This window comes from Salminus brasiliensis, chromosome 2 (assembly GCF_030463535.1).
Source record: "Salminus brasiliensis chromosome 2, fSalBra1.hap2, whole genome shotgun sequence".
Classification (NCBI taxonomy): Eukaryota; Metazoa; Chordata; class Actinopteri; order Characiformes; family Bryconidae; genus Salminus; species Salminus brasiliensis.
The window spans coordinates 51,413,153-51,430,590 of record NC_132879.1 but is presented as its reverse complement, the minus strand read 5'-3'; the positions used below and the strand labels follow the sequence as shown (position 1 = coordinate 51,430,590).

Here is a 17,438-nt window from a genome sequence, read left to right as displayed (position 1 = left end):
ACTTTTTCCATGGATTGTAAAAGGGGGAAAGCCACACCAGACTAGAGAAGGAACTTAGTCAGGAAATCATGAATACATGCATGTTTGCACTCAAAAGTAAAGATTGTTGACCTTTACATGTGTTTGTTTCTTCTTTGCTTAATACATTTCTTAAAGCCATGATTAAAGGTTAAATTATATTTCATATATATTATTTACAAATTAGATTTTTTATATACATTTATTATATATATAAATGATATTTTATTTATACATATAATATATAATTAATATTATATATATAAATATAATATATATATATATAATTATATTTGATATCTATATTATTTACTAATTAAAATTTTATACACATTTATTATATATACAAATAATAATACAATATTTTATAGTCCCAATTTTTTCCCCTGTATAACTCGTTATATAAATATCGTTCTAACTCGACTGTTTGACTGTTTTTGCTTGTTTGGCAGCTTTTTTGCCATACTGCTTCAGTGCAGCAATGTTTTTCCTGTGGTGTCCAAAGGTTTGTGCACCCATGTCAGGATGATACAAATGCACTAGCTAACCAACTACCTGGGCTACCATAGCAAATGCCTAGCAGCTATCTAGTAGCACAGTACCAACTACCAAACACTATAGGAAAACATCTGCCCTGTTCTCAGACTCCCCTACTTATTTGGTTGACCTGCCCTCTTCTCCCGGGCCTAGTGTGTCTCAGACCGCCTTCACTGAGCTCACAGCACAGGAGCTGGGCGGGATTTCCCCTGTACTGGATTCACAGTTTGTCCAGTAAGTGGAATGGTTCTACAGTAAAATTGCAGCTCATGTAAGTTCCACTACAACTCAGCTACTACATGTAATTAAGAGTAACTAAGGGTGCCATGCAGGCCCTGGCTGTCAATCACTTCATTGCTACGTTTAAGAGCAGAGTAATCAGTGAACTGATTATTGGGGAAATTTGAAATGGGCCAATATTAGCACAAGAAAAAACAGCTGGTGGAATTAGACACTGGGGATGGAAAGCCTGGAGGACACTGAGCTGGGAAATGGGCTGTTTTGTCATTGAAACATATGAGGATGAGCAGAGCTACACATCATACTGCAACCAGCCAGCAGAGGCGCTAGAGCTGAGGATGGGTCAGAGCGCAGGGTCAGCCACGGTACTCTGCCCCTGGAGCAGAGAGGGTTAAGTGGGTTAAGAGCCCGACAGTGTCTCGAACCCACGACCCCTGTGACCAGTACAGAAGAAGGACCAGCCTGCAGTTTTTTTCCGCTTGTTGAACACGTGGCTTTCCGCCCCTGCGGAGCTGCGAGCTGATTGGTCTAGGCAGAGAGCTCGGCGGTGACGAGCGTGACGAGTGCGGAAGCAGCGCTGTGTGAGCTGCCCAGCTCGCTTCTGCAGGTCAGGCTGAATAAAGCTGCCCTGGTCTGTTTACCCCTGGTCGGGGTTTAATCTTCACGATGTCCAGCAGAAACCCGGGGATGGACCTAGGTAAGAGGTTTCGATCCACTGCTCGCTTTTCTGCATTACAGTATGCGCGCGCGCCTGTGTGTGTGCTCGTGCACGTGCCTTTACAAGCAGGAGACCCTTAACATTACTGTGGTCATACTTCATCTGTTTGTGCTCATATTTATAATAATTTCAAAAAGTTTTTGCTGATGGTATTAATAATCAGACTATAATCTGGATTAGTCCAATCTAAAAAAATCTCAGTTGGTAAAAATATGAATATTTCCTTTCCAAAATATTGAATATTCAATTGTAATAGTGGATGTAAGAAGATGAGGAAAAGTCCACAGCTGATGTGTACTACAGAACACCATATCTCTAATAAAGATCTTATTAATCATTATTTAGAATAAATTAAATATTCACAATTCTTATACAGTTAGATCTACACTGAGGTCAGCAAAGATTTAATGATGTGAGGAGCAAGTGCAGCTGATCTCCAGTGCTCCAGTCTTTTTATTATATAATTTTATATTTATATAAATGTATTATATAAATATCATACCAACTCCAGATTGTTTGGAGGGGGTTAGAGTGAAGGGTCATTCATGTTACAGAGCCCCTGGAGCAGAGAGGGCGTTAGATCTACTACTGGACAGTGTCTCAATTTTCATTATTTCGCCTCTATATGTCACCTATGGACCAATGGCTCTGAAATGAAGCAGTCAAGATGTGATTGAGGAGACATCAGACAGATAGCATGAAGGTTCATGCATCCTCCTCCCTCTCGGACACACACGTGGGGGCCCCATTTAATAAGTTACACATGACACTGGAATCAGGCGGACCCTGTGACTCAGTTCTCATGCACACGTTACGTTAGCAATCATCTAATCCTTTACACTGCTGGGTTGGAGGTAGTTACATTTACTCAGTTATGGAGGCAAGTATGGATTTGATGGCTTTGTACTTTAATATGACAGTATGTTTACTTCTGTTCAGGTGTCAGAACAGGTCAGAGCTTCAGAAAGAGGGCAGAGAACTAAACCGTTTCCCTGCATGTCTATCTTATGTTATGTATGTGTTACTCAGTACCTATGTAGATTTTTGTAAACATATAAAGTTATACATTATTTGTTATTTCAGAGAAATAATGAATTGAGCACCCAAATAATGTCTAGTCAACAACAAATAATGTCTAGTCTGTGGTAAGAAACTGTCCAGTATTAATGGAATAGAGGGTAGCTAAACAAATTGTAGATGCCAAAAGATCAGCTACAGTCTGTAACTGTGCTGAGTATACATGTAATGTACACTATATGTACAAAAGTATTGGGACACCTGCTCAGTCATTGAAGGAAAGGCTTTCTACTAGATTGTGGAGCATTGCTGTGAGGATGCTGTGGTAGCATTCAGCAACAAGAGGGTTAGTGAGGTCGGGATGTTGGATGATCACCACCCTAACCTCATCCCCAACACCCCAACTCACCCCAAAAGTATTGAATAAAGAACTATCCATCATTCCAGAGTACACTCTGTTCCACTGCTCCACAGCTCAGTGCTGAGGGCGTTATACCCCTCTAGCCCACACCTGGCATTAGGCATGGTGCTTTCACATTCATGTTTATCTGGTCCAGAGAGTCCTATTCTTTTGGCAGTACCTCTCTACAGGAATTAGACAAGCTGTGTGTCTGCGCACATTTGACCATTCCTCAGTGCAAATTAAAGTAGCTGAAATGTCTTCATTAGAAGGGGGGGTCCACAAAGTGACCAATGATTGTATGTACAAGGACTCTTGAAAGGGTTTTTAGGGAAGACAATGGTTCTATAAAGAATCATGATGCTCAGATAAGGTTCTTCGACTAGATAAAGGGTTCTTGTTACTGGTAAAAACCTTCTGTGGATGCTTGTAAACAGCACCAAAAGGGTTCGAATACCATTGCGAGTCAAAGAGCCCTTTTATTGTAGAGTGTAGGAGTGGACAGTGGGTATGTGCTACACTACATAGGTCACTAAACCAAACTGTTGAAATCTGAGATTTAGTCACACCAAAATGCTTCAGTGATTTTGGGAATACTACACACACACACACACACACACACACACACACACACACAGAGCTCTGCATAATATCTCATAAAGCTGTGTTTTCTGTCTTCAACAGACCTAGAGTGGGTATCAAAGGTCAGAGTTAATACCCAGGCTGTACTGAAGAGGGCGCAACAAGTCCAGGGATGCAAAGTGGCCAAGAAACAGTGGCAGGTAGGCTAAAGGCTAATGCTAATGCTAAACACTACCTCTACCAAAGTTGAATTTGTTCTTCAGAAGACTCGTGACCTATGATGTTCCACTTTACAGGCAGCCTGGCTCCTGAAGGCTGTGACGTGCATTGACCTCACAACCCTTTCTGGTGACGACACGCCATCTAACGTTCACCGGCTATGTATGAAGGCCATCCAGCCGGTCCGCCAAGACCTGCTGAAAAGCATGGACATGCACAATAAAGGTCCCTCACTTCTCTGTTTATCTTTATCTTATATGCTAACTTAGTTTCCTTGCGTGAAACCATTGAAACCACTGTGGATCTGGATCTGGTGGAGATGTGGAATATGATTGGTGGAACAAAGAGTAAGGGATGTAAGAAAGATAAATAAGAAAGGTCAAAAATTAGAGTACGTAAACCAGTCAATTCATTAACACCTCAGTGTGACTGTAGTCCATCTGTTTCTCTACATACTCTGCGAGCCTCCTTTCACCCTGTTCTTCAATGTCAGAACCCCACAGGACCCCCACAGAGCAGGTAGTATTTGGGTGGTGGGTCATTCTCAGCATAGCAGTGACTCTGACATGGTGGTAGTGTGTTAGTGTGCGCTGGTACGAGTGCATTAGTAATAATTATACAAATACTGATGTCATATTTAATTATTGTTTAATGAAAGTATATATAATTGCTTAAATTATTGAGTTTGTAAGTGGTCCTCCACTCTCCTCCTGGAGAGCCACCCTCCTCCATCCTCTTCCTGGAAAGCCACCTTCCAGCAGGTTTCGTTTCAGCCAATCCAGGACTTGGATCAGGTGTGGTAGATTAGGGTTTGGATCCAAAGGTTGTGGCAAGGAGGCTCTCCAGGAACAGGGTTGGAGATCACTGGTCTTCTTCATTGGAGAAGGACACTAATACAGCAAGACATGTTTTGCTCAGTACCAGCTTACTGTGATCATACTGTATCTTGTCATCACATTTTCTGTGCAACTATACTGTTCCCCACAAGAGGGAGGCAAAACTGTATGAATAAGTGCCTGATAAACACTACGAGCGACCAGCATGAGCCGTATTTTAGCCATTTTACACAACAACTGTGTAACACAATAGCCTGAAGACCTCACATGTTCTAACATCAACATGAACAATGCTCTGAGCTCTGCCTGATGTAACACCTGCATACATGTGTGCATTTAAAGGTATTTCAACGGCTGCAGTGTGCGTCTACCCGTCTCGTGTGGCTGATGCTGTCAAATCTCTGAAAGCGGCCAACTCCAGCTTACCTGTAGCCTCAGGTGAGGTTTCTGTAGCATTCCTGTACGTTCCTAAGAATGCATCTCACTAAAGACTCAGCCTTGAGTGTAGCTTTCGCACATCCCATTTTTTATTCCAGTGGCTACCGGGTTCCCTGCTGGTCAGACTCCACTGAAGACGCGTCTAGAGGAGGTCCGCATGGCTGTGCAGGATGGAGCCACCGAAATTGACATTGTTATTAATCGGACATTGGCTTTGACTGGGCAGTGGGCAGGTGTGTATTTCAGATTTGTATTTTCATCTTTATGCACAGTCGGTAAACCACATGTTCTTGCTAGAGTAGTCCACTGTGAATATCGTGTCAATGCTTTTATCATTTCTCTGTTCTATACTTAACCCTGTGTGAACATGGCTTTGCTAAGCCATCAGTTCAGTCAGGTTAAAATCTTAGTGTTGTGTTCAGCATAGAATAAAATCTCCAATACTTTTAATTCTGAACCTTTTTAAAGCCACAAAAGTTACAACTGTAAAAACATCATCTACATCTATCCCTAACCCTTCAACCATCGCCCACCCATCCCTCCCCTGCACCCATCCCTCCCCTGCACCCATCCCTCCCCTGCACCCATCCCTCCCCTTGCACCCATCCCTCCCCTTGCACCCATCCCTCCCCTGCACCCATCCCTCCCCTGCACCCATCCCTCCCCTTGCACCCATCCCTCCCCTTGCACCCATCCCTCCCCTGCACCCATCCCTCCCCTGCACCCATTCCTCCCCTGCACCCATCCCTCCCCTGCACCCATCTCTCTCTTGCAAGCTGCTCCTGCGAATCTAATAGTAATTATCAAAGTTTATTACAGAACAAGAGTGAGCAGACATCTGTCGAGCAAGATCTGTGTCCAATTCTTGATTACACTTAATTTCAAGCCTTGCTTTTTTTTTATAAAGTAACCTGCAAAAAAGCAGTAAACACAAGCATCTTAGCACAAAGAATTCCTAGATGAGCATCACACTGAACGCTCTCTCCATCACTCTTGCTTTTGGGAAATCAGGCCCATATTGGTTGCATCGCACCTTCCAGATAGTTTGTTAAGAAATTAAGACTCTATAGCCAAACTAAAAAGTCTCCATCCCTGAAATTAAGGCATATTTCAGTTATTTTATACCAGGCCTGGAAAAATCCAGTCAGTGTAGACTTGCTATGGGTTTTATTTTTTATGGGCCTGCTTGCCTTCTTTCACTCCACAGCCTTGTATGATGAAGTCCGTCAGTTTCGAGAGGCATGCGGGGATGCCCACATGAAGACCATCCTGGCAGTAGGAGAGCTGGGCACCTTCACCAACGTCTACAAGGCCAGTCTGGTGTCCATGATGGCAGGTAAAGGACTGGATCTTTTTCACCAATAAAGGCCTATAGGCATCTTCTCTGCTGTAAATCTTCATCTCTGATGAAGAGTTTAATATTTTTTCAAGCTTTCTTCTTCGAACTAGCTCACATGATTCTTTAGTAAAAAGTCTTATTGCTGAGTTAAATGCTTTTCAATAATGAGCTTAGACGCCTAAAATGTTCACACAGTACTGTGTGTGCATCAGGCTTATTCTTTCATACACCTGTGCATCAGTATATTTCACATTTCAGTTCCTTCAAATGAAAATGTTGGAAAACTGACAATTTCAGAGTACACTGTCATTGCTTTATTTCCAGTCAGGAGAGCTGTAAAGTACAAGTTATTAAAAACTTAGGTTCATGTGCTTAATGGAAATACACAGAATCAACTATATGTAGAATTAATGCTCTTAGTATTTAGTGAATCCACCCTTTACCTTTATTGCAGCTTCTAGTGATTAGGATTAGGAGGAGGCTCACTTTCAGTGCTTCTACAGAAACCTGCAGGGAGATAGTCCCACACCAAAGTTCAGTGTTAGAAGCTGGGGCATTTTCTGCTTCTGCTTCTTACCTTTCAGAGTCACCCAGAGCACCGAATGATGTTGAGGTCTGGACTCTGGGGTTATTTATTTATCAATTATATTTTTTTTATATATTTTTGGAAAATCCAGATTTGAAAATCATATAATTATCAGAATCTTAATAGTTATCTGTCTCCTGAAAAATCAATAACTTAATAAAGGGCCATAAATGAAGGGTGGACCCCCCCCTCCTCCAAGTACTTTACAGTGTGCACTCGACAAACCATCTAATAGCGTCTTTCAGCATTTGCGCAATGAGTCATGCTGCCCACTGCATGGTGCTGTTGCTCAACTGTTGCTTCACCACCCTTTTTTACCAGATGGCCAACCATAATGCCCAGTACACACACACACACACACACACACACTCAATAGCACACAGAACGAGCCAGCGACTGTGTGCTTAAATAGCCATCGCGTGTTAAGCCGATTACTGTACCCAATTGTCAGCGGCGCCGATAGGGATCATTATTAAAATGCATTGCTTTTGTCGCTGCGCTCACTCCTTAATCTCCCCTTGTTCCTATGAATTGCGTATGAGGTTTCTGAAATTGAATGATAATTTCACCTATTAATCTGCGACGCCGAGGCTATTTTACTCCCTCGCTCGCCGGCAGTGTACCCCCGCACCGCCGCAAATGAATAGAGCTTCATTACTGTCGGCCGCGTTTAATAACCGTTATCCATTATGGTGTAATTAAGACTCCCCAGAACGAATCTCAAGGATTATGCCAGTTTGAGGGAGAGAGGGGGAAGCGAGAGAGTGAAAGAGGGGAGAGAGTAAGGAGGAAGTAGAGGAGGGAGAGAAGGAGGGGGTGAGGGGGGGAAAAAAAGATTGGAAAAACACATAGAACATATCTTTAATGGACTGGAAAATGTTCATCTTGTCCTGTTTCGGTAATGAACAGTCATTAGACATACGGCATGGCAGGAGGGTGGATGGTGTGGGGGGTGTGGGGAGCAGTGGAGGGAGGGAGGGAGGGAGGGAGGGAGGGGTCCGGGGTTTCAAAACCGGTCCACAGTTTGTGGTTCATCCATTAAAAACGTCATTTTATCTTCTATTTTTATCGGAACGCTGATAAACCATAATAGGCTGCGAAAGAGAGGAAGGGGAAAAATGAGCGTTCTTATTGATGAACGCACTCACACCCCTCTGCGCTCCACCGACGGGAGCATATGTTCTTGTCTGGCCTCGTGTGCTCTCAGGACTAATGCCCTGTCCGGGTCTAGAAACCCAACGGCTCCGCGAAAAAGCGCCCCCGATGGAAGCGTGTTCTAAAAATGTGCATCTTCACATCAGGATCTTCTATTTCTGTAGCTCATTTGAGTTCTGCGCCCAGACCAGCCAAGTGCCTTGGAATAGAAGTGCTGTTTCTGGCCCTGTCTCTCTTTATAAGGCACCCGGATGAACCCCAGTAACCTAACTAGACCAGCTCTGTAAATACAGAAGCTTTGAGCTCTTATTGGCTGTAACAGGTTCATCCAGACTCCAGAGCTTCTATGTGCAGATCAGCATAGCGCACTGTATGTACAGTAAAAGTTTTGGAAAGTTCATAGGTTTGGAATCAGTGTTATATAGAGCCAATATGCTTACAAATGACTGAAGTCCTAAAGAACAGTGGATTGGCTTTGATTTTCTCAAGTTAATAAAGTCACACCCTGTGATACTGACTTACGTAACTTAAGATCTTGAGAAAACAATTAAGGAATGGTAATTAACTCGTTATATGGGGAACAACAAGTGAATTAAAGATGTGGATTCATGGCACTTTAGGGCTTCTGTAGCAAATGCATGTAAACAAAGATTCAATGTTACACAAAAAACCTCATATTACCAAAGTAGCAGCTTTACTGGAGAAAGAAAAAAAGCTTTTAAATGGAAGTCAATGTGAAAAAGATTATACTCAGTAATTTTGGAGCATTTCTGTTGGTCCATTTATCATGAATTTCTAGCTAGATTTAAATTATGTAAAACAAAATAAAAAAATAATACTGCATAACAATATACTAAAGTTATGCAAAGCCACAGTGTTTGCATACTGTATGTACACTGTGCACATTTACTATTTCCAATAGTTGAAGGTACATCTACAAAATTATGTGTATTTATTATTATATGAAGCGTATAAAGGTTTTATTCATTTAATCATTTTTTTTTTCATTTTTAGAAATATATTTTCATATTTTTGTCTTTCTGCAATTGTATTATCTTACATCTAATATCTCATCATTATTACAGGTTTCAAACAAATTGTTGGAAGCTGTGAAAATATAGGAAATATTAAGAGTGTCCGGAATGAGTGATAGCGGATAGTCCAGCTGTAGCTGATTCTGTAATAACTAGGAAAGCTGCATAACAAAAAGAATTAATCAAACATGAATGTCCAGAATTTATATTTCAAAAGTAGACATCAAGTCTCAAGGCAAACAACTTGATATTCTTTTTTCCAAAATATTTTAAATATTACATAAAAATAGTATGAACACCTTTAGATATTTAGGTTGCAATATTTCAGTCTGCTATGTGTAAATTATAATTTGAATTAAAAAATGAAATTGTTAAATGTACTAATCATTAATATAATAACGCTTGAACTGTAGTATATATCCGACATAAAGATACAGTATCACAATGCAAACCTCACTTGTGTCTTCTTGACCACCAGGATCTGACTTCATCAAAACTTCAACTGGCAAGGAGCCCGTCAATGCCACCTACCCTGTTGCCATAGTAATGGTACGGGCAATCCGCGACTACTACTTGAGGACAGGCCACAAGGTAGAATCTCCGCTAACCCATCCCCTTTAGAGCATCTTTAACTAGCCCTGTCAAACATTCACCCTTCAACCATAGCAGGCTTCAGAAATCTCTAACTGATCCTGCTCAGCTGAAAACACCACATAACAGCAGGGTGCTGCTTCACTGAGATACACACACGACCATCAGTATTACCTTACGTACACTGTAGAACTGTTTCCAGTATTGTTCACTGAGGTGAGAAGTTCAAAGGGGCTGTTTATCTTACAGAGGGGTCGTATGAGATGGGATCATGGACTCTGAAGTGCAAACCTTCAGAAATTGCTAAAATAATTGCTTAAATTAATTAAAAATCAACAGAATCATCCATTTTAATAAGAAAAATGACACTTGGTTTCATACTATAGTGCACTTAAGGAATTTACACAATACACAATTACACAAAATGTACTTAAGGAATTTGGTCACAAATGTCCAAATACTTTGTGTTTATATATATAAATAACAACTTCTTATTCTTAGTAAAATCCTGAAATAATCAATATTTTAAAAAACTACCTCCTTTAAATTATTACCTCCTAATATTTGAATTTTCACTCTTTAATTGGTTCTTTGAAGAGCGCTGTGGATCATAAAGATCCTTGCTTGTTATCAAATGTTTTTTATTTATTTTTATTTTAAAATACAAATAAATAAATAAATAAATAAAGAAGAAATTATTCTGAACATTTTACTTACATGTCTGTACGTGCATGCGACTGTTGCAGGTGGGTTTTAAGCCAGCAGGGGGAATTCGGACGGCGCAGGAGGCCATAGTGTGGCTGGCCCTGATGAAGGAAGAGCTTGGCAACGAGTGGCTGACTCCTCACCTGTTCCGCCTGGGAGCCAGCAGCCTGCTCGCTGACATCGAACGGCAGGTGGGTGCTCCGCTCCAAAACCACCGCACGCCGCTCCATTATGGCCTTTATGTATAGCGAGGCTGATAATAAGTGGCCATTACAGCTCAGAATAGAAGCCTAGGAGCTCTGCTGCCTCGCATTGGCTTCAGTGCACCTAGGCTCATCTGGGTGGCAGTGAGGTATTCGGTTTCGACTAAGTTTTTCAGTGCTTGCTGGAGCTGATCTTTTAATGTGTTTTCTCCCAGTGCTTAGGCAGCCTCAAGGATGCAATAAAATCAACTGGATTTCAGACATAGCTATTATGAATGCAGGAAAAAAGACTTTTAAGACGGCCTGCTGCTTAATATGGAAAATGGGGCCATGTGTTGGTCGTTAAAAGATAATTTGCTTATAACTGCTTCGTTTACCACCATTATTCCACTGAATTCATCAGTGTAAAATATCCTTAAGGTCGCAAGTCATCATATTCACCTGAAGTAATAGAACACATGCATAAAGTCTAGTCTAGTCAGATATAATGCAGATAAATAAGGTACAGAAGTGTGAAAAGGAGAGGAAAGGAAACACGAGCAAGAATTACAGACTGAAAAGAAGACCAAGTATGAGGTCAGTTTCAAGTTCTATTGAGTTGTGATTGAGTTGGAATAGCAGACTAGAGACTCACCGCCATAGGAACTAAAGGCTTATGGGAATTTGCTCTCATGAATGCTCAGATTAACTGTTCTCACATGTCAAGGCAATGGTTTGTGATTTTTTTTTTTCATATATTTTCATTATACCTGGCGACAGGGGTAGTTTTAGTACTGGGTAAAAGTATGTTTCAGCCTTCCTGGTCAAAACTTCTATTACTGTGGAAAGTGGGTAGATCATCTGATCTCCAGGCAAAAGGTTAAAGATTATATATAGTTTAAACTTTTTAAGTAAAATCAGTGGATTATTGTTCCGTACAAAAATAAAGAAGGACCATGCAAAATTTTGAGGCCAAATCAGAAGCTCTGTCTGACTGCAGAGGACTTTCAGGAAGGTAGAGGTGCACTGTTCTGCTGTGCAGGGGCACCTGCACCATTATGATCCTGATGGACCTTTCCTGTGTCACCACAAAATTCAGTGTCAGATGTTTTTTAAAAGAACATCTAAACCAGCCTAAAACCATGCAGATTGATGTGTTTTTGTGTTTTCCTGATTTGCTGCAGTGAGCAGAGCTATGTTTGGAAGGGGTGGTTTGATTGCTTTGCTGCTTGTGTTACATCCAGTTGCATTGAGAAAAGGTTCCCTGGTAGAGAGAAGAACGCAAAAGAGGCACAAGCTGAAGGTTTTGCCATGGTCCTCACAATCCCCCAATGTAAATGTCATTAGTAATATGTGGATAATTATCAAAGGATGAAGTAACAAAGAAGAAAGGGTGAAATCCTCCAAACACTCCTCCAAACGTAATCCTCCAAAGACTCTTAGCTGCTGCTGCTGCAAAAATAAAAGAGCTGTAATACTGATCATGCAGGGTCCCCAAACTTGTGCTATAATTATATATATATTATATATATGTATCATTTTTTTAATTAGTCTGACTAAACATATTAAATAAATGTGTCATCTTTAACGTTTTTAGAAAATGAAAGTTTTATAAAATGATTAAGAATAAAATAAAATATTAAAATAAAGGTTTCAAGGCGGGTCACCAATTGTAATTAGGCGCTGTTAACTGTGTCACATTTCCAGGCTTTAGAAATTCTGACTTCTCAAACCTCACACCTAACACTCAAATATGAATTGGAGTGAGAAGTGAGATTTCATGTGGCTTTTTGTCCTGTTCAGACTTCAGATACAGAAAATCTGCCCTGCTTAACCCGGATATGCTGAAAAATCTGATTTGAGCTGCCTGTCTGTTTAAAGCTCTCTACCAATAACAGTGATGCATCTGTCTTATTTGAGAAGTGGCATACAAAATTCAACTTTCTCCAAAACTGGCGGACAGTAGTTTCTGAATAACAGGGGAGATACAAAGGGAATACTTGGAGATGCTTCTATAGCTGAACCAGTGGAATAGCTGTTCTTCTCTTGTTTAATTCTTCCGTGTTTCCAGGTGAATTAACCTATTTATGCAGATTCCAAGACAAGTCTTTGTTGGTTTAATGTTAAATTTACTGTTTTCACAGATTTACCACTATGTGACTGGACGTTATGCAGCCTATCACGAGCTCCCGATGGCCTGATTACACAGGATCTTGTCCATGTGGCCTACTGAGATCCATGCCATGAATTGTTCAAATCAGCCCACAGATCACATGGCCGAAAAAATCTACACCTGACAAGTTATTTCCTCACCAGCCTTCAGGACACTGGCCTGCTGCCTGCAGACGTGCTCTGCAAACATGCAGCTGGTTTATTGGTCACTACCTCCTACTCTCTGTGCCCTGATTTTGTAAGCGGGTGTTGTTGTTCACCCATTTCAGCTAAATACACAGTAATATAATTGTCCTAATATAGTAAATGTACCATGTGCTAGAATGTGGTGGTAGAAGATCACAACAGAACTGAATCCAATTAAATTGGAAAATCTCACAGCCAGTTTTTCAGATTTCCATTCACCAGATCACTTTTCTCTTTTACTCCCCCCCACACTTTATCTCCTTACACCTTGCATCACCCTCCTCTGCCTCGATCGTCCAACTCCCAGCTACAGCTAACCTCCTTAAGCATCTTTTAAGCTGCACTTGGGGTCGCAGCATCACTGTCGGAGGAATATATTATTTGACTTAGGCTGCACTAATTTCATTAACTCTGCACTGAACGTGTGAAGTGTGTGTTGGGGATTAATTAAGGGGGGTTAAGTGAGTTTAAATGATCAGATCGAGCCGCGCGCCAATTTGGGCTTCATTTGAAGACAGAGGAACTTTCTTCTTCTCTTCCTCCTTTCTTCTTTAATTAAGAGATCTCTGGCCGTGCCCTTGACTGGAACAGAGGATAAATGAGTGAATTAATTGTAGAATGGAGAATGAGCTGGGAGAAGGGTTGAACTGAGGCGAAACTTCAGGAAAATGGAAGCAGATTTAGGCCAGCGGGACCCGAGAAACCAGAGGAATAATAAGGGCTGAATTCCCACTGAAACGCTGTCTAATAGGCACTGTTCGAAAACTGGCATTAGCTTCTAAAAAGGCCATGAGGTGGCATGTGAAAGCGTGGAGCATCTCCAAAATGAATGTAATTAAACGCTAAAGATGGATAAATGACAGCTTAAGGAAAGCTGTTACCGCTGTGTCTCTTACTTTGAGGGTTCACAACAGGAAGGAGATGAAGTGAATGGTGAGTTTATTGATATTCAGCATAATTGGGCCTGTTGGGCCAAGATTTAAAGAGGGAGTAAACACTAAAGATCTTTATGTTTGTCTCTAAATCTTGCATTTTCCAATGTTGCATTATGTTCGAATGAGGTGCGTGTCCAAGAAAAGCCATTTTACATTTTAGCCCTGGCTGGTGCGCCCCTTTGAGGTCGAACAGTCAGTTCTGCTGCTTCTGTAACTCCGCCTCAATCGGTGACAGTGAAGACTTTCTCCTCTATCACATAGCGATGGGCTGCAACCTTCCAAATGTTGACAACCTCATCCAGAGCAGTATATGCACTATACAGAAAATTCTCTAGCTGACTCTTTCCTATGCCACACACTCCTCACTAAGCAACCCTCTGCACATTTGTCATTCACACACCCTAATATGCAGTCTCCTCAGCATGTGCAGATATAGGTTTTATAGTGGCAATAGTTGTAGGCTAAATGATACTTTGGGAACAGGCATGTACTGTAAGGCTACCTGAGAAACCTGCACTCAAAACTATTTATCTGGCCAGTAGGGGGAGCAGGGCACAGCCTAACCATTTATGGGTTTTGCGAAAATATTGTTGAGCAACATTAACACACTATAAGTATCGGGACTCCTGACAAAAGTATCGGGACACCTGCTCATTAGTGTTTCCTTCTAAAATCAAGGTATTTTTTTTGTTTTTTTTTTGGGGGGGAAAAGCTTATCCTGAGTAACTGTCTCAGACACTGGCACATTAGATTTTGACCAGAAAGTAGTACATTTTTGATGACTGTATAAATGTCAACAAGCTACCAATACCTAATCATTCCTTTACTAAATAAGATCAGCTGAGCCGCTGGTAGAACTGAACCGCTGCATGCAATGCAGATGTGGACCCAGGTGAAGAAAAGGGACCAAACCTGTGTTGTTCTCACCATCTTACATAGTTCCTTTTTGCTTCACTGTACTGAGATTTATTTTTCCGGTCACACCAAACTCATTACTCCTATTTGAAAATGGCAGCCGCCCACAAAAAATATCAACAGAATTGATCCATATTGACTATAAGAACTAATTAAAAAAGGTTGTTATTCTCCTTCTAGTCGATCTGGATGAATTCTGGTGACTCAAAAACAGTTTTCTAACTTTTCCCAGCTTAAAACTTTGCACAGTGCTGTAGGATTTTAGGATGAGGTTTCCACTGTATGCGTTGATCAGTGATACACGTCGGACAGCAGCTGTGTGGATGTGTTTGATTAGGAATAGCTGCTGTGGTATAGTGTATAAGCCTGTAGCGGAAGGGCTGAGGGAGAGTGATGAAGCATCGTGGCTCTGTGTGGCTCTCTCCACCTCCCCGAGGCCTTGACAGATTAGCTCCACTTACATAAAGGCATGTAGATCATCTGCAATCTGGACCCGCGGCCTGCACCACTGCGCCAGATAAGACTGAAGGATTGAGTTGGCCTCCAGATTGATTCCACCCTCCACGGAGAGCACTCCTTCTGCACTCTCTCTCTCTCTTTCTCTCGCTGTCCTTACGGCTCTCAGTGCTCTGAGCTTTGCAGTTTTGAACAAGCTGAGGACGCTCTCCAGTCACATTTGCTGTATAATAAGCAAAAGTCAGCCTATAGGTTGGAGTATGTGCTCGAGTGCTGCCCCAAATGAGAGCAAAAGCCTAAAACCAAATGATATACATATTTTTTCCTCCTCAGAAGGACTTTGAGATTGATGCTTCCATGGATATATTCATTTGTCATATAAGTCTGATTTGATTATGGGGTCACACAGTGAATGAAATGTAAATTAATTAAGCTTCCAGGAAACAGATGCCATAGGGAATAGCTGAATTACAGCTGAATTATTCATTAGAATATGGAGGCGCTCGGATGCTTGGGGCACAATTTCGCATTTGACGTAACTCATTTCGTTTGACACACAACCTGACAAAATCCTAAATCTTGCAGGCAACTGTTTTGTATATGATGTAGACTATGATTAGGTGAGGGTTTTACGAGATGCTTGAGTATCATTCAGGACACCCTATCTCAAATCCCATCAAATCTTGCATATAATAGAGAGCATGTGAGGGTCTGGAACACCTAGAGTCTGGAGTTACTAATTTGATCCAGTTAGGCAAGAAGAAACTAGGTGGCTGCTATACGTACGGGCACGTGCCTTAACGTAGCATATAATGACAAAGAACTGGGCAGCGCCATGGTCCTTTTAACAGAGTGTCTGAATCTGTCAACTGGCCAGAGTTGCTCTCACTCACTCCCTGACACATCCCTTTGCTCAGACTGATTGCTTTTCTGTTGTTTTATTCATCAACGTTTTTTTTTTTCCTTTTTATCCGGGGAGTGGATGTGAAAAATGGCGTAGTCCGGGAGGTGTTTGCACACCAAAAAGCTGTTTGTAATGGTACGCTAGTCACATGTCAACTACACTCATTACAGGCCAGGGCCTGGATTTGTCATTTGTTGGGTTAGAAGTCGTGGGTGGGTGGGGGCGGTATGTAAGGTGTAGACTGTTCATCAATTATCCAGCCCAGTGGGTACTTTATCCCTTCTCGTGCTGATCTACTATGGCCCATTATGTGACTGATAGGCCACACATATCTTATATTTAACACATATGTTTGGAAATAAGTCCAGCAGCGCTGAGATGCTTGAAAGAAAGATAAGGCAATATTTCAGACTGGGGACACAGTGTGAAAAATGTGGTAGTGGTGGTACTGGTGTGTTCTTGGGAGGTTTTCATCCCTTTCTGCTGACAGGCTAGCTTGGTGGGGCCAAGTTATTAAAATAGCAAAGGACTTTGATAAATAGTGCAAAATGACAAATGCGTGAAACGAAATGCAGCGAAAAAATGTCACGAGAGCTCTTCAAAAACGACGACAGCCTCGGAAACTGCGCATAATTGGTGACGTGTTTGACAATACATCCTGACAGTAGGCGTCAGACTTTGACGCATTTGTTTTGACACATGCTAGTTTGCCGACTAAACAGGTGGCCTTGATTTGACCAAACACGAGAAAACAGGCCAAGACAACCAGAGCAAGATCTCAGAAATCAGAATGCAATCGCTGGCATTATGTTGCCGGTATATTTGTCAATTGGCTTAATATTTGCCCTTATTAACAGACACAAAATCGATGGGAGTCACCTAACTTATGTATGAGACATAATAAATCCCAGCCGAGTCGAGGCCCTAAAAGAATCAGGATCTGATTCTGAAAGCGTCTTTGCTTTGTTTGAGGTCTGTGCTAGCTGACGTTCTGGCTCAACCGCAGGAGCTAAGCTCATGACTGGAGCCAAGAGTATTCAGGAAACCAGACAGGCCTTGTGGCCAACTTTTCCAAAATGCAGAGCTGCCAGGCTTATGCCCGTATATGGCCTAGCACAGTTCATTCTGCCTGGGGAACACTGTCTTAGCAAGAAAGCTGCAAAACAACACCACTCACACATGAAAAAGACCAAAAAAACATGGGGGAGATGGATTGAGGCATCCTGGACATTTAGAAAGAAAACCGACAATAAGAGTAGGTCAGAAATCTGCT

At 41.6% G+C, this 17,438-nt stretch overlaps 1 protein-coding gene across 1 annotated transcript; it reads left to right on the top strand.

The window, feature by feature from the left end:
• Positions 1–1,354: 1,354 nt before the first annotated feature.
• dera (deoxyribose-phosphate aldolase (putative)) lies at positions 1,355–13,149 on the top strand. The gene is made up of 9 exons (XM_072673101.1): positions 1,355–1,492; positions 3,615–3,712; positions 3,809–3,956; positions 4,910–5,005; positions 5,104–5,238; positions 6,213–6,341; positions 9,598–9,710; positions 10,457–10,606; positions 12,742–13,149. Exons 1-9 carry the CDS (start codon positions 1,462–1,464, stop codon positions 12,796–12,798), a joined length of 957 nt encoding a protein of 318 aa, XP_072529202.1. The 5' UTR covers positions 1,355–1,461; the 3' UTR covers positions 12,799–13,149.
• The last annotated feature ends 4,289 nt before the right edge of the window (positions 13,150–17,438 follow it).

Coding starts and splice junctions, on each gene's coding strand:
- dera (XM_072673101.1), top strand. CDS start 1,462: ATGTCCAGCAGAAACCCGGGGATGGACCTAG. Junction 5,239..6,212: donor TTTGACTGGGCAGTGGGCAG/GTGTGTATTTCA, acceptor TTCACTCCACAG/CCTTGTATGATGAAGTCCGT. Junction 9,711..10,456: donor ACTTGAGGACAGGCCACAAG/GTAGAATCTCCG, acceptor CGACTGTTGCAG/GTGGGTTTTAAGCCAGCAGG.